Source organism: Erythrolamprus reginae, chromosome 4 (assembly GCF_031021105.1).
Source record: "Erythrolamprus reginae isolate rEryReg1 chromosome 4, rEryReg1.hap1, whole genome shotgun sequence".
Lineage (NCBI taxonomy): Eukaryota > Metazoa > Chordata > Lepidosauria > Squamata > Dipsadidae > Erythrolamprus > Erythrolamprus reginae.
In genome coordinates, this window is record NC_091953.1 from 68,241,517 (window position 1) to 68,265,257 (window position 23,741).

Consider the following 23,741-nt stretch of genomic DNA (forward strand, 5'->3'; position numbering starts at 1 on the left):
TTGTCTGAAGAACATTCAGAATGCCTTGACAGATATGAAGACACAGACAATGAATGCCTGCTGGAGGAAATTGTGGCCAGAAGTGGTGCATGATTACAAGGGATTTGCTCCCGAAGAAATCCAAGATGCTGCAGTCCAGAACTCTGTGAAGCTGGCACAGGCACTGGGTGGAGAAGGCTTCGTTGACATGACAGCAGAGGAAGTCAATGGTTTGCTTGATGAGCATGGCCTACCGCTGACAGACAAAGATCTGGAAGAGCTGACCAGGTCAGCGAGTGAAGAAGAGGAGGAAGCGGAAGCTGAACAAGCTGAGGAAGAAGAAGATGTTGGCCTAACGCTTGAGCGGCTTGCAGAACTGAACAGAGCCACTTCAAATGTACAACGCATGGTGGAACTTTGGGATCCCAACATGACTCGCTCTATACAGTTTAACGCCTCCCTTGACAACATCTTTGCACCATACAGATCCATGTTAGCCCAGAAAAAGAAACGGCGCCAACAACTGCCCATGACCATGTTTGTCACAAAAACCAAGAGGTCTGTCACACCATCACCTGCAGCGTCCATTGTAGAAATGGTGATAGAAGAAGATCCCTAGTTACTGTATCCCAGTTATGCTAACCCCCACCCCACCCCAAAAAATGTAAATAAATATGTTATTGTTCATAACTTAAGAGTCTTATTCAATGTGTACAGTAGGTAATGGTAATTAAGGGGATGGGAAATGGTAATTTATGGGTTAAAAGTGTTGGGACTGAGTGGCACACAGTCTGTACAGAAGAATGAATGAATGAATGACTGAGTGAATGAATGAAATTCAAACACAGGTGAGGGCTGGGGGGTTTTATTCTGTCATTACACAGTACAGTAACAGTACAGTTACAGTTTAAGTGCTTTTTGAGAAAGGAGGGAGAGAAGGGAGGGAGGGAGAGGAGGGAGGGAGAGAAGAGAAGGAGGGAAGGAGGGAGGGAGAGAAGGGAGGGAGAGAAGAGAAGGAGGGAAGGAAGGAGGGAGAGAAGGAGGGAAGGAGGGAGGGAAGGAGGGAGGGAAGGAGGGAGGGAGGGAGAGAAGAGAAGGAGGGAGGGAGGGAGGTTTGCCATTGCCGCCAGCGCTGGCCCTGCCCCAAGAAAGCCGGTGAGAGGAAGGAGAGAAGGGAAGGAGGGAGGTTTGCCATTGCCGCCAGCGCTGCCCCTGCCCCAAAGAAAGCCGGTGAGAGGAAGGAGAGAAGGGAAGGAGGGAGGTTTGCCATTGCCGCCAGCGCTGGCCCTGCCCCAAGAAAGCCGGTGAGAGGAAGGAGAGAAGGGAAGGAGGGAGGTTTGCCATTGCCGCCAGCGCTGCCCCTGCCCCAAAGAAAGCCGGTGAGAGGAAGGAGAGAAGGGAAGGAGGGAGGTTTGCCATTGCCGCCAGCGCTGGCCCTGCCCCAAAGAAAGCCGGTGAGAGGAAGGAGAGAAGGGAAGGAGGGAGGTTTGCCATTGCCGCCAGCGCTGGCCCTGCCCCAAGAAAGCCGGTGAGCGGGGCGAATCGGGCGGGCGGGGGGTAGCGGCAAGGAGCCCGGAAAAATCACCATTGCATTGCCAGCCTCCGAATTTGCGTCGCTCCACCTTCTGCGCATGTGCGGCCAGGGCGCGCATGCGCAGAAGGTTTTTTACTTCCGCATCCAGTATAACGCGGAAATCGGTTAGCGCGGGAGGTCTTGGAACGTAACCCCCGCGCTAACCGAGGGATCACTGTAGAGGGAGGAGAAGCAGCGGCCGGATTAGGTCTCCAGATCGTTACTTCAATTGGGCGCCACTTTGTCCGGGGAGAAAAAGGGGAGCATGTGGCTGTCCCCACGGGCTCCAGAGGAGGAGAAGGAAGGGGGCATCTTGTCAAGGGAGCCTTGTCTGAAGCTGAAGCGCCGGGATTCTCCTTTGCCGTCACCGAAAACCTCTCCCCCCTCCTCCACGCATAATAAGGATCCCTTGCCTTTTATTCTTTCAGCCACCCTTATTCCTCACGTTCCAGGATCCCCTGCCATTTATTCTTTCAGCCCCCCGTATTCTTTACGTTCCAGGATCCCCTGCCATTTATTCTTTCAGCCACCTTCATTCCTCACGTTTCCAGGAATCCCGCCCCCCGTGATTTCTTCCTCAACCCACCCCCTTTCGCTGCCCCTCCCCACTCTCTGTTCGCCTTGCTTCTAAAATTTTGGATTTTCCTATTGGCTTGCACGCATTATTCGCTTTTCCATTGATTTCTATGGGATACATTGTTTCATCTTACGAACTTTTCACCTTACGAACCTTGTCCTGGAACCAATTAAGTTCGTAAGATGAGGTATTACTGTACATTATAAACAGTAAATTGTTTAGGAGCGAGAAACTCAGAGTCCCTTTACTGCGACTGAAGGTTTTTTGACTGGAGGGCCAGGGTGCGGTGCCTGCCTAATATTTAAATTAAACTCAGTCCCTTCCAATCAGACTAGAAAATTACCCACATTGGACTCTCCTTGCAAGTGCATTGGAGAAAGTGTGGATTTACTGCCCTATATACCACTCTGTACCAGTTCCCTACTGTAATTGTCCCAACAATAAGAAGCATAACCTAAACACAGCATCTTCCACAGCCTCTTCTGTCCCTGATCTTCCCAGAGCCTGCCCTCCTAAAAAAATGGTTATAAATTGAGGACTACCAGTACTGAACAATTTTAACTAGAACTACAACTAAAAATACTTAGTTTATTTGAAACTTGAAAATTTAAATTTTTTTGCACTATTGTAAAGGGATAGGAAAATGTTTCAAAGATGAAAGAATTAAAATTTTAATATTGCAGTATAACAGACAAAATATGGCCACACAAAATAATGATGGTCTCATTCAAGATTATAGTATTTAACTCTTACCTGGGCAGCCCAAATGTTGTCAAGATCTTGCAAGGTTAAAGCCTTTTCTTTGATGACAAAACGAAGAATTTTCTCTAATTTTTCTACATACTGAGGTTGATGTAGACTATCTCTCAACACAATTGATAAAATGTTGTTTTGCTGGATCCATTCCTAAGTAGAACATGAATGAATTGGATACAATTAAAATATATACATATTTCCCTTTGTTTTATTTTAAATGAGTGAAGCTATCCATATAAGTTTTGGAGGATAGGAATCACAATTTCAAAAAAGGAATATTAAACAAGCATGTTCAATTGGCTATTCCAGATTTCACAATGACTAGGCACAGTATAATTTTGCTATGTAAGCATGTAGCAAGATATAATATGAATTAGATTAGTTCTATCTTCTTTGATAGTCTGGAAGCCCCTCGAGATCTGTTTATGTCACCAAGTCTGGGGTCCAGGGAACTTGAGATTTATTCATTCTCTTTCTTTCTACTTGGGTTTCTACATGTTTATTTTAATTTTTTAATGTTGACTTCTATATTTTTGAATGTTTTCTTTTACATATGTAATTTCTTTATTTAATTACACAGGTCTACAAAAAAAAAAATTGTAATCATTGCCATTGTACTTTTTCTGAATCATTTTTTTTCCTGATTTTAAAAATGTATAGTTTTTTTGTAGCAGGTATAGTTTCCACGGAGCAGCATCAATATTATAAGGTATAGGAAATATACTGGCGAAATTAATAAAACGATATCTACATATCAGAAAAAAATACTTGACTTTACAAAAGAGTTTTGATTGAACCAAAATAATTTCACATGCAAAGTAGAAACCAAAATATGAGCAAAAAAGTGCTTGACATTAGACTGTCGTTGATACGATTTTTCAAGATTGTCCCTATATAACATCCAACAGTATTCTGCTATCATTGAGTCATTCCAAATTTCCTGGTAGCGGTGTTCCATTACTTTAATGTCTTGATGAAACCACTCGCCTTGTTAATCGCTTACATCCCCAAGATTTGGAGGGAAGAAATCTAAATGTGAATGCAAAAGATGCATTTTCAGAGACGTGACATCCAAGACACTGGTATGCATTTAGCAGTTCCTCAACATCTTCAACATATTCTGGAGATTTATTTTTTCCTAAGAAGCTTTCACAGATCCACTTGAAGCTTTTCCAAGATCTCAATTCCTTATCATTCAGAGTTCCTTCAAACGCATCATCTCTCATAATCTCTCTGATATAAGGACGAACAAATACCCCTTCGTTCAGTTTTGCTAGTGAAATGCTGGAGAATTTCTGTGAAATGTACTGGAACCAGGGGTGGGCTGCTGCCCGGACCGGGGGGGATGACACAGTGGGGTAGCAAAAATGGAGCTCCACCCCAAAGCACCCAATTTGCACTGAAAGTTGAAAGAAAATGCAGGGCATCCTGCATAAGCCACGTCCAGTGTGGTAGTAAAAATTTTGGTAGCCCTTCACTGACTGGAACTCCTGTGAATTTGTCTTTGCCACGGCTTTCACAAAGTTTTTAATCAATCCCAACTTTATACGTAGTGGAGGAAGAAAGTTTTTTGTTGTACATTGTGTCTACCTGGAGCACAGATGTTTCTGTCCCCAATCATGTCAAATATAATGCTCTAATTATTTCTACTGTCCCATAAACACAAGAAGTAACAATATTTTGTAAAACCTCCTTGCATTCCTATTAGCAGACCAATCACTTTCAAATCTACACTGATATTCCATTGATGATACTTTTATTGTATAGCATCCAAAAGAACTGACAGATTTTCATAATTTTCCTTTAGATGACATGAGTGAGCAATAGGGAATGAGGAGTTTATATTTCCATTGTGAAGCAACACTGTTTTCAAACTTTTCTGGAATGTTTCAATAAACAATTGCCAATCTGCAACAAAATACTCTTGACTCAGTTCTTCAAAGAGACCATTCACATTGTTACAGTACAGCATTGGTCTATCAACTGTGGAAAACTGTGTTACACTGTTATTTCTGTTTCAATAATAACACACTTTGACATCATCATGAAGAAGAGTCTCCTGTTTCAACCTAGATGCAAGAAGTTCAACTTTATGATTTGACAATGACAGGTCTCTAATGAGATCATTTAATTCATATTGAGTAAAGCGTTCTGGCTGCTTGGCTGCTCCATCAGGTACATACTCATCCTGACTTGAGGTCTCCATGCCTTCGCTAGTAGCTTCATTTCTATATTCAAATGCAATTTCATCCAATCTAGACAACGGTGATACAGGAACTGGCAAGGTATCATCGTGTGGAACTGGCCTAATCGTAGATTCAAGTTCGGGGTAATTAATCTCATGTTTGTTCTTTCAAGCCCTTCAGTTTGACAAAACAAAAGTAGCAGTCATCACTATGATTTTCGGGTTCTCTCCAAATCATGGGGACAGCGAAAGGCAGAGGCACTTTTTTCATATTCAACCAGTTATATGAAGACCATTTGAACAACATGAGGGGCCCAGCTTTGTCTTGATCACCAAGTAGAAAGTTAAAGTACATCTGGTCCAAAGACAAAAGTTTAAGTTTCATTTGTCCTTCGGCTAATAGTGCATTATCGGTGTTCCGTCATTCTTTTGGTTATGTAAGAATTTATCTACCTGTTTATTATTTATTTACCGACTTATGTTGAGGTTATCTTTGTTATTAGTAACTTAGAAGTTATTATTTCTATATATAAAGTACTTATGTATGTACATTTAAATTTATTGTAATTTTCCAAATGAAATATTAAATAGAAAGGAAACAATAATCTTATTCTTATCTATCTTAGAAACATAGAAACATAGAAGACAGACGGCAGAAAAAGACCTCATGGTCCATCTAGTCTGTCCTTATACTATTTCCTGTTTTTTATCTTACAATGGATATATGTTTATCCCAGGCATGTTTAAATTCAGTTACTGTGGATTTACCAACCACGTCTGCTGGAAGTTTGTTCCAAGGATCTACTACTCTTTCAGTAAAATAATATTTTCTCATGTTGCTTTTGATCTTTCCCCCAACTAACTTCAGATTGTGTCCCCTTGTTCTTGTGTTCACTTTCCTATTAAAAACACTTCCCTCCTGGACCTTATTTAACCCTTTAATATATTCAAATGTTTCGATCATGTCCCCCCTTTTCCTTCTGTCCTCCAGACTATACAGATTGAGTTCATTAAGTCTTTCCTGATACGTTTTATGCTTAAGACCTTCCACCATTCTTGTAGCCCGTCTTTGGACCCGTTCAATTTTGTCAATATCTTTTTGTAGGTGAGGTCTCCAGAACTGAACACAGTATTCCTAATGTGGTCTCACCAGCAATCTTATTATATAGTTTCCCTTCCTTTGGCTAACCAGTCGTAGACTTCCTTCCAAATTTTATAATAATCGGTGTCTTCCTTGTTTCTTAGTTTTAGTGTTAATGCATCTGCTTCTGTATTTTTTTAATGACAAGTGAATCATTCAGTGTTTCAGGTTGTTTCCAACATTGTGCTAGAGCCATCCTAGCGGCAGTTAGGACATGTATTATCAAGTAATATTTGTCTTTTTCTAATTTTTGATCAATAATACTTTTGTCTTCGGTCCCCTAATCCCTTCTTATTACCCAAGAAACATGAAATAAGTTTTCAGATAATATGTACTTATTACTATTTTATTTTTATTTTTATTTTTTTGTTATCTTGTTTTTGCTTTGTTTTATGTTGATTGTTGTAAGTTGTGTTGATGTTTTTGATTATGTTTTTGAACGGTATGCAGTATGTGTTGTTTAATGGAAAATTCAATAAAAAATATTTGGGGAAAAAATACATCTGGTCACATCATTTTAATTTCATGAACGGTTGGCCTTTTGGTGTAAAAATGTCACACATATAGCAGAATCTGTCAGGATGATTAATACATTGTTGGGGCATTTTTCTCCTTTAAATCAGATCCGACAGTAGAGTAAGTTCATTTCTATGGTAGTGACAAACTCAAAAAAAATATATGTGATGAGCCGGTATGTAGATATTTCCCCAGAGATGACAGATGCAGCTTGTATTTAGAACTGATTTTACTGGAGGTAATCTGGTAGATAATACAGGTGTGAGGAAAACGGTCAGCCTATTTCTTAAAGATGAACACTTGCAGACAAGCAGTTTCTCAGTGTAATATTGGCTGCTTTCAGGTTCTCTCTCTGTGGAGACCCTCATTCAGTTACACCTCAGTGTAAGAGGCCTGTAGAGGCCTGTCTCCTGTCAGTCTCACATACCAGTCCTTGCTGCAATCATCATCTTTTTCTGACTGATTCAAATCTTACCATCTCATAACAGTTAGCTCCTCCCCATTACATGACTTTCTGAGAAGGAGTCATTGGCTGACTGCACTGTCAATACTCCTTCCCATAAAATTCACTAAAAGCTTTATTGATGTTGTCCCTGTAAGAAAATTTACAATTAAATACGACAAGCAAAGAAATGGGAGTAAGATAGAAAAACCACACATTGAAAATGTAGAAATAATGTAATAACCAAAATGCTTCTATATCAGAAACTTTATGTGATAGACAAAGCAAAACTAAGCATATTTTTGTAATCAGCACATCAAACTCCATAAAAAAGACATATTACCTTATTATCTTTGCTGATGTTTTTTGTGTTGACCAGTGTTATTGTACACTACCCAATCACTTATCATGAAATGGGTAGCTATATAAATTTGATAAATAAAATAAATAAATTGATGCATATTCTTTAAACAGCTTCCCACTAAATTAAAGCAAATAAACTTACTGCCATTCTTTCTGCTGTAAGCCATTCTTCCTCTTCAGGATTGCCATGCCGATGGGTGTAATATGACACACTAGATATCACCTTATTAACTTCATTTAGTGCATTCATTTTTCCATTGAAAGATGAAATTTGTAATAATCTATGAAAAAATGTTAAAATAACATTTTAAGGGGAGCAGAACAAGATAACTGAACTCCTAAAAAGCATTAGCACAAGTGAAGAGATCTTACCTAAGTATCATTTTTAATCTAAATATTTCTAAGTTTTTAACTGTTTCCTCTTGTCCTGGAACTCTTGAGGCTAAGTTCTTCAGAGATTTTATTATCATTGACAAAGCATCATTTTTGGCTTCATTTTTAGCTTCTTTCTTCAGTTCATCATCGGTTAAGTTCTCTAAAAACTGTGGGACCATTTCTATAATTGGAAGGAAGTATTTCTTCACTGTATGCAGTGTTAAAAACTCATAGCATTGTCCAAATGGTCTGAAAGAAAGATACCAATGTAAAGGGAAAACTAGTTTGAAGTAGTAAGTTAAACAGACATATTTATAATTCATTTCACAAAAATTAATTTAAGCAAAATTTATTATGACTGATTGAAAAAATAAACTATTTAAGCACTCTTAATGGACTGACTTGCTGTGTATAAAATATGAACTGAATTTACAATTTCAGGGTAAATCTAATTGATTACATCTTAATACAGGTAACAACTACTGTTTGTCAACCAAAGTTTTAAAAAGTAGAAAAGCAAGTAGCTCTTTATTCAATGGTAAGTGTTGGACAGAGCCTAGAAGTTAGGAAACAAATGGGAACCCATCTCTGATCTCTTCTGCAGAGGTACTATACTTTTGGGAGTATAACATGCACCTTTCTTACCTCCCAAGAGGGTGAAAACTTGGGTGCATCTTATACACTGAATGTAGCTCCACCCAGCCACCCCCACTCTTTGAAATGGAGAAGGAAAGCCAGAAGTGGACAAATCACAAACCCAGCAATATTACAGAAAAGAAATTAGTGTATGTTTAGCAAGACTATTATACAGCATAGGTGAGATGGCAAGATTTTCAACCTTTCAGCTCCACTAAAGAATTTTCAGGATGCTAGATCATACAAAATATAAATATATAAACCCATATAAATTCATCACTATGATGGAATGCATACTATGGAAGAATGAAACTAAAGTTATTCTTCCATGGCATTCAACCCATCAGTGATGAGTTTAAAATTCTATTGTTACATCTACTGATGTTCACTTTTGGGGAGGAGAAAAAAAAGAACTTTCAGCTATGATTTTGATATCATATAATTAAGAAAATAGTAACAAAAATTATTTCCTCCAAGCAAGATAAATATATTGCAGGAGATATATTATGATGGGAGCCATGGGACTAGCTGTTCTAGAGGAAGAAGAGATCGCTGTTTTAAAGCGATCCGTTGTTCTGGTCCCGAGTCTTCGGAGAGGGGCTGCATACAAATCTAATAAATAAACCCAGGGTACTGGTGACCAGTGTAATCTGGGCCCTAGGCTCAGGCAATGCCAGCTCGGTGGTAAATAAAGCTCTCTTCATCCAGGATTTGATCCTGGAGGGGGAGGCCGACCTGGCATGTGTGACTGAAACCTGGCTGGGCCCAGAGGGAGGTGTTCCTCTCGGAAATTTCCCCAGCTGGGTTTCAGGTATGGCATTAGCCTTGACCCCAGGGAAGGGGGGGGAATGGCTATTATAGCCAAGGAGAACCTTTGCCTAAGTAGACTCGTTCTCCTGAGATTGTGAATTGTGAGACCCACCTGGTGAAATTGGACTTAGGAGTTCAGGTGGGCTTGTTGCTCACGTACCTGCCTCCCAGCTGCGTGTCAACAGCCCTGCCTGTGCTGCTCGAGGAGGTGGCAGGGTTGACGGTGGAGTTCCCCGGACTCATTGTCCTGAGGGACATCAATCTGCCATCACGCGGCAGATCCTCTGGGTTAGCACAGGAGTTCATGACCACCATGACAGTCATGGACCTGACCTAAGTAGTACTGGTATTCCGACATGGTATTCCTCTCGGAGCAACTGAGTAATGGTCTGAGACTAAGGGGCTTAGATGTGTTGCCTTTGTCATGGTCAGACCATTTTCTACTGCAGCTTGACTTCCTGGCTCCAATCCTCCCCCGCAGGGAGGCGGAACCCATTAGTTGGTTCCACCCCAGATGCCTAATGGACCCAGAGGGCTTTCAGAGGGCGCTTGGGGTTATATCAGATACAATCGTTCACAGTTCAGTAGAGTCTCTTGCCGTGGCCTGGAATAAAGCTGCGACGGAGGCTCTTGAATAGATTGCGCCATTGCGGCCTCTCTATGGCACTAGACCCTGAAGGGCTCCTTGGTTTACCGAAGAACTCCGGGAGTTGAAACGCCAGAAGAGAAGCGATGGAGGAAAAGTAAATCCGAGTCTGATCGACCACTTGTAAGAGCTAATATTAAGACTTACAAAGTGGCACTCAAGGCGGCAAGATGCGCGTATCATGCCACCTTTATTGCATCAGCGGAATCTCGCCTGGCAACTCATTTTAGAGTGCTCCGCACCCTCCTTAACCAAGGGGGAGTTGGGGAGCCCTTACAGAGCAGTGCCGAGGATTTTAACACATTTTTCGCTGATAAAATCGCTCGGATCTGGACGGACCTTGACTCCTATTGGATAACAGAGTCGAGGTGATTGGGGCCCGTCCTTGTCCATCTGTCTGGGAGGAGTTTAACCTGGTGACACCTGATGAAGTAGACAAGGCCATTGGAGCTGTGAGTTCGGCCACCTGCTTACTGGATCCGTGTCCCTCTTGGCTGGTTTCGGCCAGCAGAGAGGTGACACAGAGCTGGGTCCAGATTATTGCTTCTTTGGGGAGGGGGTCCTTCCCAGCTCCCTACAAGGAGGCACTTGTGCGACCCCTCCTAAAGAAGCCTTCCCTGGACCCAGCCATACTTAACAACTATTGTCCAGTCTCCAACCTTCCTTTTATGGGGAAGGTTGTGAAGAAGGTGGGGTCGCTCCAGCTTCAGCGGTCCTTGGAAGAAGCCGATTATCTAGGCCCTCAACAGTCAGGATTCAGGCCCAGCTACAGCATGCTGATGATACCCAGCTGTACATCTCCACCCCATGTCCAGTCAGCGAAGCAGTGGAAGCAGTGGAAGTGATGTGTTGGTGCCTGGAGGCTGTAAAGGTCTGGATGGGTGTCAACAGGCTCAAACTCAACCCTGACAAGATGGGGTGGCTGTGGGTTTTGCCTCCCAAGGACAATTCCATCTGTCCATCCATTACTACTGACCCCATCGGAGAGGGTCCGCAACTTGGGCATCCTCCTTGACCCACAGCTAACATTAGAGCACCATCTTTCAGCTGTGGCGAGGAGGGTGTTTGCCCAGGTTCCCCTGGTGCACCAGTTGCGGCCCTATTTGGACCGGGAATCACTGCTCACAGTCACTCATGCCTCATCAGCTCAAGGTTTGACTACTGTAACCCTCTCTACAGTGTTCCGAAACTTCAGATCATGCAGAATGAGGCTGTGAGAGCTGTCATGGGCTTTCCGAGATATGCCCACGTCTCGTCAACACTCCACAGCCTGCACTGGCTGCCAATCAGTTTCCGGTCACAATCCAAAGGGTTGGTCATGACCTATAAAGCCCTACATGGCATCAGACCAGAATATCTTTGGGACCGCCTTCTGCCGCACAAATCCCAGCGACAGATTAGGTCCCACAGAGTTGGCCTTCTCCAGGTTCCATCGACAAAACAATGTCGTCTGATGGGACCTAGGGGAAAAGCCTTCTCTGTGGTGGCCCCAGCCCTCTGGAATCAATTCCCCCCGGAGATTAGGACTACCCCCACCCTCCTTGCCTTTTGCAAACTCCTGAAAATCCACCTCTGCCATTAGGCATGGGGAAATTGATATACCCCTTGGCTGTTCCGTTTTATGTATGATTTGTTTGGGTTGTATGATTGTTTTTTAATTGTTTTTAATATTGGATTTTATTTTGTATTGCTTGTTGTGAGCAGCTCCAAGTCCTCAGAGAGAGGCGGCATACAAATTTAATGAATTATTATTAAATTATTATTATTATTATTATTATTATTATTTTATTATTATTAAATATTTTATAGCACTCTATTAAACTTAAATGAATATTTAATTAGTGGGTTTTTTGTGTAATAAAACTAATTTGAAAATATATTATGAGAATTAATACAAAAGTTAAACTCTACACTATAGAAAGCAGTAAAAACCTTTGGATTATTGCAGCATGATGTATATGGGGCTACATTTGAAGAGTGTTTGGAAGAAGCTCTTGGAGTGGACGGGATGGGCGCCTTTGGCGAGGAGGGGCGACCAGCAAGGCGGGCGGGTGGGAAGGTGGTGGCTCCGGGCTCTCCTGTCCATCCAGAAGAAAGAGAGAAATAGAGGGCAGCCGCGCTCGTGCACTCCGACCAGGCTCGCCTGCTCCGCCACATTTTTTTGAGCAGCGGGTAAAAGCTCCACACAGCAACGAATCCGCCTCTCCGTTTCCTCTTCCGGATGGGGAACCCAAGAGCTCGGCTTCATACAGTCAGGAACTTCCCCCTCCCTCCTCTCTTATCTAGTATGGAGCGTTGGAATGGGAGTGAAGCACCGAAGCCGAGAGGCGGGATGGGAGTTTTAGGAAGAGAGACGGGAACGGCTGTCATCAATGAAGTCATATTCATAATCTAGTTTCTCCCCTCCCCCCCCCCCCCCACTCGCACCGGCTGGCTGGGATCTGTACTCCAGAGTGACTCAGAGACAGGGAGAGAGATAGTAAGACCGCCACTCTTCCCCCAGCAAAGTAAAAAAAAGATTGCTTGCAAACTCCTCCCTCCCTTTCCTTAATCATCATCCGTTGTTTGGCTGTGATGTAGTTGTTGGTATGGGGAGGGGGTCAGTTAGGGAGGGGAAGAGAATTTAGCCTGTGCATCCTGTTCGTCGTCCCCCCCTTCCAAAAAATAATCAGACACCCCCCTCCCCTTTCGTTCCCTCCAGTCACAAATAAGCCTCGATCGCTTTTGCGCCTCCTTTGCAGAAGGGAGGAAGTTTTCCCGATCCTCCTTCTTAATCATCCTCATTTTGTAAAAGCGGCTGGGTAGAGAACATTTCCTGGCGGAGGGGAGGGGAAAAGAGGACGGCTCGGGCGCTGACTTTGTGAGTCAGCTTAACCTGGGGAGAAAGTCGGGCGAGGGAGGAGGCAGAGGAGGAGAAGGGCCGGCTTGCCCATTTGCAAGCTTGGACTAACTGGCGACAGCGGAACCCTGAAGAAGCATCTGGCGTGGGATCAGCTGCTCCTTCCTTTTTATGCTCTCCCCCTCCCCCCTCCCCACCTTTTCCAACCCAGCCACTTTCCCCACTCCGCCATTCCTACTTTCATATGCACGCCAAAGCCCGGTGCTATAGAGAGCTCAAGATACACATACACATTGCCCTTGCTATTTATTATTAAACCCCATTGCTTCTCCCCCACTTCTCCCTTTCCCCCCTTCCTCCCACTTTCTGGGGCACTTTCCACCCCCTCCCCACCCATGTCCAGCCCCCTTCTCTTCCTCCTGCCGTCTTTTTTTCTCACTCTCTCTGACTGGAGGCTTCTAAAGCCTGGAAAGAGAGAGTTCATTTATTTATTTATTTATTAGATTTGTATGCCGCCCCTCTCCGTAGACTCAGGGCGGCTCACAACAACAATAAAACAATTGAAAACAAATCTAATAATTTAAAAACATTTTAAAAACCCGTTATTAAAGCAGACATACAAACAAACAAACATGAATTATATAGGCCCGGGGGAGATGTCTCAATTCCCCCATACCTGATGGCAGAGGTGGGTTTTAAGGAGTTTACGAAAGGCAAGGAGGGTGGGGGCAGTTCTAGTCTCAGGGGGGAGCTGGTTCCATAGGGTCGGGGCCGCCCCAGAGAAGGCTCTTCCCCTGGGGTCCGCCAAACAACATTGTTTAGTCCAGCGTTTCCCAACCGGTGTGCCGCGGCACAGTGGTGTGCCGCGAGACACTGTCAGGTGTGCCGCGGCGAGAGGCGGCGGAGGAGAGTGGGTGGATCGGGCGGGCAATGGGGCAGGGCGGAGAAGCCAGGGGCGCGTTTGGCCGGAGGCACCGTGGGGAGGCAGGGGCAGCCGCGGCTCCCTTTACTCCTACTGCCGCACCACCCTGCCCCTGCTCCCCACGGTGCCTCCGGCCAAACGCGCCCCTGGCTTCTCCGTCCTGCCCCATTGCCTGCCCGATCCGCCCACTCTTCTCCGCCACCGCCTCCTGCCTTGGGGCGAGGAATCCGAGAGTCCGGGACTGTGTGGCTTTGCGCCATGAAGAGAAAACGGCCGACTTTTCCCTGCTGCCGTTTTCTCTTCATGGCGCAAAGCCAGGGCCGCCGATAGACGGGTACTACAGGGAGCGCGCTACCGGGCCCCGGGCAAATTGGGGCCCGCAGTCAGCGGCTCCTTGCACTGAGCTCCCGCTCGCAGCTGTCCCCTGGCTCCTGCTTGATGCCACGGTTTTCGGCGCTGTCCTGCTGGGCCCCAAAGACGGAAGGCAGGAAGGAGGAGAGCTCCATTCTTCTCACCTTTTTCCCGCCTTCCTTCTTTGGGGCACAGCAGGACAGCGCCGAAAACCGCGGCATCGAGCAGAAGCCGGGGGACAGCTGCGAGCGGGAGCCCCAGGAGGGAAGTACCGGCAGCGCCCCGCCCAGCTGAAGCTTCACTGGCGTCGGCGGCAAATGTCCTTTGTGGCCCGGTGGGAGGGGGGGGGCTGCAGCGGCCGCAGGCAGTCGCAGGGAGATGGCTGCGGCGAGAGGGAGCTCCAGGCGGCGGCGAGAGGGAGCACTCTCTCTCTCTCTCTCTCAGCTGACTGCAAGCGGGAGCCCTGACGTGGCGGTCAATTGAGAGAGAGAGAGAAAGAAAGAAAGAGAGACATATAAGAGAGGCAGAGAGAGAGAGAGAAAGAGAGACATAGCAAGAAAGAGAGACAGCAAGAGAGGCAGAGAAAGAGAAAGAGAGACAAAGCAAGAGAGGCAGAGAGAGAGAAAAAGAGAGACATAGCAAGAGAGGCAGAGAGAGAGAAAAAGAAAGAGAGACATAGCAAGAGAAAAAGAGAGACTTAGCAAGAGAGGCAGAGAGAGAAAGAGAAAGAGAAAGAAAGAGAGACAGAGAGAGAGAGAAAGAGAGACATAGCAAGAGAGAGAGAGAAAGAGGGACATAGCAAGAGAGGCAGAGAAAGAGAGACAGCAAGAGAGGCAGAGAAAGAGAGACATAGCAAGAGAGGCAGAGAGAGAGAAAAAGAAAGAGAGACAGCAAGAGAAAAAGAGAGACTTAGCAAGAGAGGCAGAGAGAGAGAAAGAGAAAGAAAGAAAGAGAGACATATAAGAGAGGCAGAGAGAGAGAGAAAGAGAGACATAGCAAGAGAGGCAGAGAAAGAGAGACAGAGCAAGAAAGAGAGACAGCAAGAGAGGCAGAGAAAGAGAGAGAAAGAGACATAGCAAGAGAGGCAGAGAGAGAGAAAAAGAAAGAGAGACATAGCAAGAGAAAAAGAGAGACTTAGCAAGAGAGGCAGAGAGAGAGAGAAAGAGAAAGAAAGAGACATATAAGAGAGGCAGAGAGAGAGAGAAAGAGAGACATAGCAGGAGAGGCAGAGAAAGAGAGACAGAGCAAGAAAGAGAGACAGCAAGAGGCAGAGAAAGAGAGACATAGCAAGAGAGGCAGAGAGAGAGAAAAAGAAAGAGAGACATAGCAAGAGAAAAAGAGAGACTTAGCAAGAGAGGCAGAGAGAGAGAAAGAGAAGGAAAGAGAGATAGCAAGAGAGGCAAAGAGAAAGAAAGAGACATATAGCAAGACAGTGAAAGAGAGAGAGAAAAAAGCAAGAAAGAGATAGCAAGAGAGACAGAGAGAGAGAGAAAGGGAGAGAGAAAGACAGAGGAAGGGAAGGAGGGAGAGAGAAAGAGAGCAAAAAAGAGAGGAAGAAAGAAAGACGGATGGAGAGAGAGAAAGAAGGGAAGGAAGGAAAAGAGAGAAAGAGGGAGAAATAGAGCGAAAGGGAGGAAGAGAGAGGGTTTTTTTGTCCAAACTTTTCTTTAGCCCGCCCCCGCCCCTTTCAATGTTCCCCAGGATTTTGAAAATATGAATAATGTGCCGCGGCTCAAAAAAGGTTGGGAAACACTGGTTTAGTCGACGGGACCCAGAGAAGCCCAACTCTATGGGACCTAATCGGTCGCTGGGATTCGTGCGGCAGAAGGCGGCCCCGGAGATATTCTGGTACGATGCCATGAAGGGCTTTATAGGTCATAATCAACACTTTGACTTGTGACCGGAAACTGATCGGCAACCAATGCAGACTGCGGAGTGTTGGTGTAACATGGGCATACCTTGGGAAGCCCATGATTGCTCTCGCAGCTGCATTCTGCACGATCTGAAGTTTCTGAACACTTTTCAAAGGTAGCCCCGTGAAGAGAGCATTACAGTAGTTGAGTCTCGAGGTGATGAGGGCATGAGTGACTGTGAGCAGTGAGTCCCAGTCCAGATAGGGCCGCAACTGTGCACCAGCAAACCTGGGAAAACGTCCCCCTCGCCACAGCTCAAGATGGTTCTCTAATGTGAGCTGTGGATCGAGGAGGACGCCCAACTTGCGGACCCTCTCTGAGGGGGTCAATAATTCCCCCCTAGGGTTATGGACGGACAGATGGAATTGTCCTTGGGAGGCAGCACCCACAGCCACTCCGTCTTGTCCTGTTGACACCCATCCAGACCTCAACAGCCTCCAGACACTGGCACATCACTTCCACTGCTTCGTTGACTGGACATGGGGTGGAGATGTACAACTGGGTATCATCTGCGTACTGGTGATACCTCACCCCATGCCCCTGGATGATCTCACCCAGCGGTTTCATGTACATATTGAATAGCAGGAAGGAGAGGACCGACCCCTTAGGCACCCCACAAGGGAGTAACCTTGAAGTCGACCTCTGACCCCCCACTAACACCGACTGGAGAGGTTGGAGGAGAACCACTGAAGAACAATGCCTCCCACTCCCAACCCCTCCAGCCGGCGCAGAAGTATACCATGGTCAATGGTATCGAAAGCCACTAAGAGGTCAAGAAGCACCAGGACAGAGGATAAACCCCTGTCCCGGGCCTGCCAGAGATCATCCATCAATGCGACCAATGCAGTTTCCGTGCTGTAGCCGGGCCTGAATCCTGACTGTTGAGGGCCTAGATAATCGGCTTCTTCTTTTCAACAACCTTCCCCATAAAGGGAAGGTTGGAGACTGGCCGCTAGTTGTTAAGAATGGCTGGATCCAGGGAAGGCTTCTTGAGGAGGGGGTGCACAAGTGCCTCCTTGTAGAGATGCAGAAAGGAACACCCCCTCCAAAGAAGTGCCGGTTACCCCCCACTTTAGCTGGCTGGCTGCCTCAATGCTGGATTCCCCCCCCCCCGCCCCTGATCCTTCCTCCTCCTCCATCTCCCTTTATTGCCACTTGTGTTGTATAGGGAAGCAGATTTGCTGAAGAGATCCACTTGGGACAGCAGCAGGGAAAGGAGGAGGAGGAGAGCCAGAGGAGGAAAAGGAGGAAGATGAAAGAAAGAAGAACCCTCATCTCTTTCCTTTCCTCTTTCCTTTCCTCGGGACAGCTTTAAACCCCCTCATACACACACTTTCCAAAAGGGACTAACCAAGGAAGTTTGGAAAGCTTGGAGCGAGGAGAATGACAGAGAGCCCTAATCCTACCAGACAGGGAAGGGAGAGAGATAAAGGAAGGCAGAGTGAAAGAAAATAAAGCCTCAGGACACGCACACACACACACACACACTTTCCAAACGGGACTTACCCAGGGAATTCGGAAAGCTTGGAGCGAGGAGAATGACAGAGAGCCCTAATCCTACCAGGCAAGGAGGGGAGAGAGATAAAGGAAGGCAGAGCGAAAGAAAATAAAGCCTCAGGACACGGACACACACACTTTCCAAACGGGACTTACCCAGGGGGTTTGGAAAGCTTGGAGCGAGGAGAATGACAGAGAGCCCTAATCCTACCAGGCAAGGAGGGGAGAGAGATAAAGGAAGGCAGAGCGAAAGAAAATAAAGCCTCAGGGCAGCTTTAAACCGCCTCATACACACACTTTCCAAACGAGACGAAGCAAGGGATTTAAATAGCAAGGGCAATGTGTATGTGTATCTTGAGCTCTCTATTGCACCAAGCTTTGGCGTGCATGTGAAAGTAGGAATCACAGGGTGGGGAAAGTGGCTGGGTTGGAAAAGATGGGGGGGGGGGGACAGAGAGCACAAAAAGGAAGGAGCAGCTAACCCCACACCAGAGGCTTCTTCAGGGTTTCGCTGTTGCAAATGGGCAAGCCGGCCCTTCTCCTCCTCCTCCCTCACCCGACTTTCTCCCCACAAGTTCAGCTGATTCACAAAGTCAGTGCCGAGCCGTCCTCTCTTCACCTCCCCTCCACTGGGAAACGCTCTCTACCCAGCCGCTTTTCCAAAATGAGGATGATTAAAAAGGAGCATCAGGAAAACTTCCCCTCCCTTCTGCAAAAGAGGCGCTTGACCGGAGAGAATGAAAGGGGGGGGGCGGTGTCTGTTTGGATATTTTTTGGAAGGGGGGGGACGACGAATGGAGGACGCTCACCTCTTTCCTTTCCTCCTCCTCCATTTCCTCCACGACTGAAACTTATAGGAGAAAAGAAAAGAGCAGAAGAAGGGAAAGTAGCCAACAGCAAAAGAGGGGAGTGAAGTCTCCTTTTCTTTTCTCCTCCTCCCGGTTCTTTGTTTCCTTTTCCCTCGCTTCTTTCCTTTCCTCCGCCTCCTTTTCCTCCGTGACCGCAACTGACAGGAGAAAAGAAAAGATGAGAAGGGGAAGCAGCCAACAGCATATTTATTTATTTAAATATTTTTTAAAATAAATTTAAAATCCTTGTAGCGGGCAGAAGAGTGAGAGAAAGAGAAATGAGCCTTCTCCAGCGGTCATTGGGAGCTCTGGCGGGAGAAGCAGTAGCCTGGCTGGGCAGAGCTGCCCCGCTGCAGCACACACAGGAATTCGGGACCAACTCCTCTTCCTTCGGGCGGCCAAAGAAGGCTCGTTTCTCTCTCTCGCTCACTCTCCTGCTCGCTACAAGGACACCGCGGCTCGTCTCTCTCACTTGCTCTCCTGCCGGCTACAAGGACAAGGAGGCGCAGTGTCAGGACTTTCTCCCCGCGGTGTCCTTGTAGCGGGCAGAAGAGTAAGAGAAACGAGCTGTCAGGCCACCTGACACAGTAACAGTGATATGGAGGAGTGACAGAGAGAGATTGGCACCACGGCACATTCCTTGTGCAGAGCCCTATATCGACTGAACAAGGAAGAAGCCAGAATTCCCTTCCCCGGATTGGTACATGTGATGCACTTGTGGGTGTGGGGTTGTGAAAATGAACTTTAACCTAAATAATTACAGAAGTGAATAGGCGTTGATTGCTTACCTGAACGCCTCTTCTCGTATGCTGAGCGAGTACAGCAGTCACGTGGGTTGCTCACTGTCCAATCCGCATAGGACTGAGCCTGTCTTTAAAAAGATTGCTGGATCCGCCCCTTCCCCAGAATTCGCGAGTCTGTAGACTTAGGCTCGAAAAGTGATGGCTTGAATAGTGCTCTACTCTCATAGATAATAAAGTAAGGAATAAAGGCACAAACATAGTCAGAAAGACATAGGGAGGGAAGTGACTGCTGTACCCGCTCAGCATACGAGGAGAGGCGTTCATGTAAGCAATCAACGCCTATTATCCATACTGGAGGAGCGGGTCCAGCAGTCACGTGGGACATACCCAATAGATGTGTCCTTAGGGAAGGATTAGTTGGCTATCTTGAGAGATAACGGATTGGAGGACTCTCCTGCTGAAGGCAGCATCCGCTGAAGCGTAAGAGTCAATTTTATAGTGCCTTATGAAAGAATTGGCAGAGGCCAATGTGGCCGCCTTGCAAACTTCCTCCAAGGGCAGTTGAGTTGCCCAGGCTGCTGATGTGGCTGCACTTCTTGTAGAATATGCCGTGATGCCTTGTGGGACATTGAGGGATGCTGACTTGTAAGTTTTGAAGATTGTCCTTCGAATCCAATGGCCTAATACGGTGGATGAGACCTTGGACCCCAGAGACCTGGAGTGGAATGCTACGAATGGGGCTTCTCACCTACGAAAGGTCCTGGTGCGTTGGAGATAAATTCGCAGAGCTCTAGTAAGATCCAAAGTGTGCCATCCGACAGAGAGATGGTGGTTTTGGTTAGAGCAGAAGGAAGGCAATATAATATCTGTGAACAGTGGGAAGCCTGAAGTTCGAGATGCCTCTTAACAGTTCTTGTATTTCAGGGAAACTGTGTAGTGGTTGCCTTCGGGGTCCTGCCAGGACTGAGGATAAGGCTGCTAGTTGTCGCCGGATAGTGTTGGCTGAGAGGCCTAGGTGAAAACCTTTCATGAGGAAGGAAACGATACTGTGAAGGGGGAGAGGCCCTCCTGATAATATTGCTGGTGAAATTTAGACCAGGTATGGTCGCAGATCCTGTTGGTAGATATTCTTCCAGACTTTAGGATCACTTCCACAGCGTCTGGGTCATAACCTCGAAGGTCTAGGTCGCGCTGGATAACAGCCAAGCGGTGAGGTGGAACCATTCTGGGTCTGGATGGTGAGAGACCCCATGCTGCAACATATCCTCCAAAGCGGGGAGTCGCCAGAGGACCTGGACAGATAGCTGCTGAGGTCTGCGAACCAGGGTCAGCGAGGCCAGTGAGGGGCTATCAGTGTCATCTGGGCCTGCTCAATGAGGATCTTGTGGATCACGTCTGGCAGGATTGGAATTGGTGGGAAGGCATATAGGAGACCTAGAGGCCAAGGGGTTCTGAGTGCATTGGTTGCTTCTGCTCCCAGGGATGGGAATCTGGAATAGAACCGAGGGAGCTGAACATTGGTCACGGTCACGAACAGGTCTAGCGACGGGTGACCGAATTTGAAGCAGATATGCTGGAATAGGTCTGGATGGAGACTCTACTCCCCTGGATCCAAAGTTGATCGGGAGAGCCAATCCGCCTGCACATTGAGAATTCCCGATATGTGGTCAGCCGACAGAGACTGCAGCTGTCTCTCCGCCCAAAGGCCCAGCTTCAGGGCTTCCTGCATCAGGGCCTTGGACCGGGTACCTCCTTGTCTATTGATGTGGCTCTTTGTAGCCATATTGTCCGTTAGGATTACGACATGTCAGTTGAGGATGTGTGGTTTGAACCTCTTAAGGGCTAGGAACACGGCTTTCAGTTCCAGCCCATTGATTGGCTTGGTTGGCTCCTCCGTTGACCATGTGCCTTGAGCTATCAGGCCCGGAGCGTGGACTCCCCAGCCCAGGAGACTGGCATCCGTGGTGATGGTAAACTGGTCTGGAATCCTGAAAAGGGATGCTTTGTCCAGGGCGGAGGAAGTCCACCACGAGAGGGATCTCAGGATGATGGGAGGAATCAGAATGGAGCGTGCCGAGTAGCTGGTTCCTGATCTCTGGAATGGCAATAAAAGCCTTTGGAGTTCCCTGGCATGGAGGCGTACCCAGGGAATGATACCAATACAGGACACAATCTTTACCAGCAGGGAAGACAGCGTGGAAATGAAGACCTTTCTTTGGGATCTGACTTGAGCGATAAGCTCTTTGATACTAATCTTCCTTTTAGGAGAAAGGAAAACCTGAGATAGGTTGGAATCTATGACTGCCCCCAGGTGCTGAAGGAAGGTGTAAGGATGAAGCTGACTTTTAGATATTAATGTAGAAACCATGCTCCTGTAGGAGAGACATGGATAACTGAAGATCTGTACCGGTGCCCTCTCTGGAGGGATCGTGAACTAAAATGTCATCCAAATAACACAAAATATGAATGGGGGAAACCCGGATATGAGCCGCCCAGGTCCCCAGGAGCTTGGTAAAGACTCGAGGGGCCGAGGGCAGGCCGAAAGGCATGGCCCTGTGCTGATAGTGTTTCCCTGAAAGGCAAAGCGGGGAAATTGTATGTAGCCTTTTAAAATGGGAATGTGGATATAGGCCTCCATAAGGTCTAAGGAAGACATGAAGTCCCCCGGGTGAATGGATGCCAGGATAGAAGACAAGGAATGTATCTTGAACTTTCTGTATTTAATGTACTGGTTTAATCTTTTAAGATCCAAAATGGCTCTCCATCCTCCGGAGGTCTTAGGGACCATGAAGAGGATGGAGTAGAAGCCAAGGAGGGAACTGGCTGAATAGCCCTAATGGTAAGGAGATGTTGGATCGCTTCCTCCATGCGGACACGGGAGGAAGGGGATCTAGGTGAAGGGCACGAAATGAAATGTTTGGGGGGGAAAGGAGATAAACTCCAATTGAAGTCCCCGTGCAACTGTGGAGACAACACAGGGGTATTTGTCGCCAGCTGGAAGCGAACCAGGCCAGGCGCCCCCCCAATGGGCATAGAGGTATTACCACCTGGACCTTTTTGAGGCCCTTGAGGCAGAGGAGCTTCTTTGATATCGAGACCCTCTGCTCCTGGGGGTTCTATCTGATTGGGAACGAAACTGGGAATTATACTGACCTGAGTTTCTTTGAAACGTGAACTCCTGATCTTGTTGGTGATTGGACCACCGAAAGGACTGAAGTTCTTGGTAATAGGCCCCAGGATTTTCTTATCAGTGGTTTCTGTAAGTAGAGGATCAAGTAAATCACCAAATAATAGCTTACGGTTTAGAGGACCCAAGGAGAGCTGCCACTTCTGCCTCACTCCTGCTTGCCAAGGGCGGAGCCAGAGAAGCCACCTGGCTACTGTCGAGGCAGCCACTGACTTTGCCGCAAATCTGGAGGACTGTGGGGTGGCATCCACAACATACTGGGCTGCTGCAAAGACCTTGTTGAGGTCTTGTTGGCCCCTTAAGTCATCGGGAGGGATATGCTGTTGAAGTTGCTGCAACCACAGAAGCATGCCTCTAGTAAAGATGAATGCTGATGCTGCACATTTGATTGCCCAGGTATCTGCCAGGAAACATTTCTTGAGCATTTGCTCCAGACGTTTGTCCTCCGGCTTTAAGACTTCTTCTGCCTTGCCAGGCATGGCTGCTTAGAATGCAGGGTATTGACCGGTTCAGCTGCTTTGGAACAAATAAGAAGATCCTCATAAGAAGGTGAGACTTTATAAAGTTTCTTATCTTTGGAGGAGGGATTGGAACCCAGAGTTGGGTGATCCCACTGTTTCAGTAAAGCGTCCTTAAATAGTTTAGGCATGGGAATGACCTTGGTTTCTTCCTGCTCCTGCACGAAGAAGGGAAGATTCTCCTCCTGTGGAGTAGCTGAAGTAGGTGCAGGCTTGTCCTGACCTGAGAGGCATGTGGCTGCTCTTGCCTTAAGTAGTAGAGACTTAAACAGCTGAAAGGGAAAAATAGTAGAGGATGGAGGAGTCTTGATTGGACATTCTTCATCCTCAGAGAGGCCTTGGAAGGGGTCATCCCTTTCCTCAGGATCATCCTCATCCTCATCCTCCTGCTCAGAGGAATCAGAGTCTGGCTCTTGAGGGACTCTGTAGGCTGAGAAGGAAGTCAGGGGTCTAAGACGAGAGTGACTACGAGGATGGGGCTGCACATTGATGGCCTTGAATTTGGCATCAATGGCTTGAGATAAGGTAGAAAACATAGATTGCAGTTCAGGAGGAAGGTTAGTAATAAAAGCAGGAAAATCAGGGTGAACTCTGTTGGCCCTGGAAGGTTCAGGTTCTAAAGGACCCTGATTGAAATGGTCTGGTACCTCTGGATCTAAGCCCCATAAGTTAGGCTGGGGTCTGTTTAGGTTTGGCTCATCCAGAGACAAGACAGGTATACCTGAGGGAGGCAGCTCAAAGGAGCCTGGGGGTTCAGGTGAGCTAACATGAACTTGAGCCTGCACTCTTAGGCTTTTAGCTGATTGTTCATAATTTTTTGGAGTGCTTTATCCCTTCTCTTTTCAGCTCTGGTGGGCCTAGCCACTGGAGGAGCTACAAGAGAGGAGAACGGGGCCTGGGGGATTGTTTCAATCTCATCACCAG

The 23,741-nt window shown here is 46.6% G+C and overlaps 1 protein-coding gene across 1 annotated transcript in view; it reads right to left on the bottom strand.

Moving 5' to 3' along the window:
* Positions 1-23,741, bottom strand: part of USP9X (ubiquitin specific peptidase 9 X-linked) — a 270,458-nt gene that overhangs the window by 165,512 nt on the left and 81,205 nt on the right. The window contains exons 9-11 of the mRNA XM_070750538.1: positions 7,905-8,156; positions 7,675-7,813; positions 2,883-3,035 (exon numbers count right to left, since the gene is read on the bottom strand). Of these exons, the coding sequence (XP_070606639.1) occupies positions 2,883-3,035; positions 7,675-7,813; positions 7,905-8,156 (544 nt within the window). The remainder of the gene's footprint in view (positions 1-2,882; positions 3,036-7,674; positions 7,814-7,904; positions 8,157-23,741) is intronic.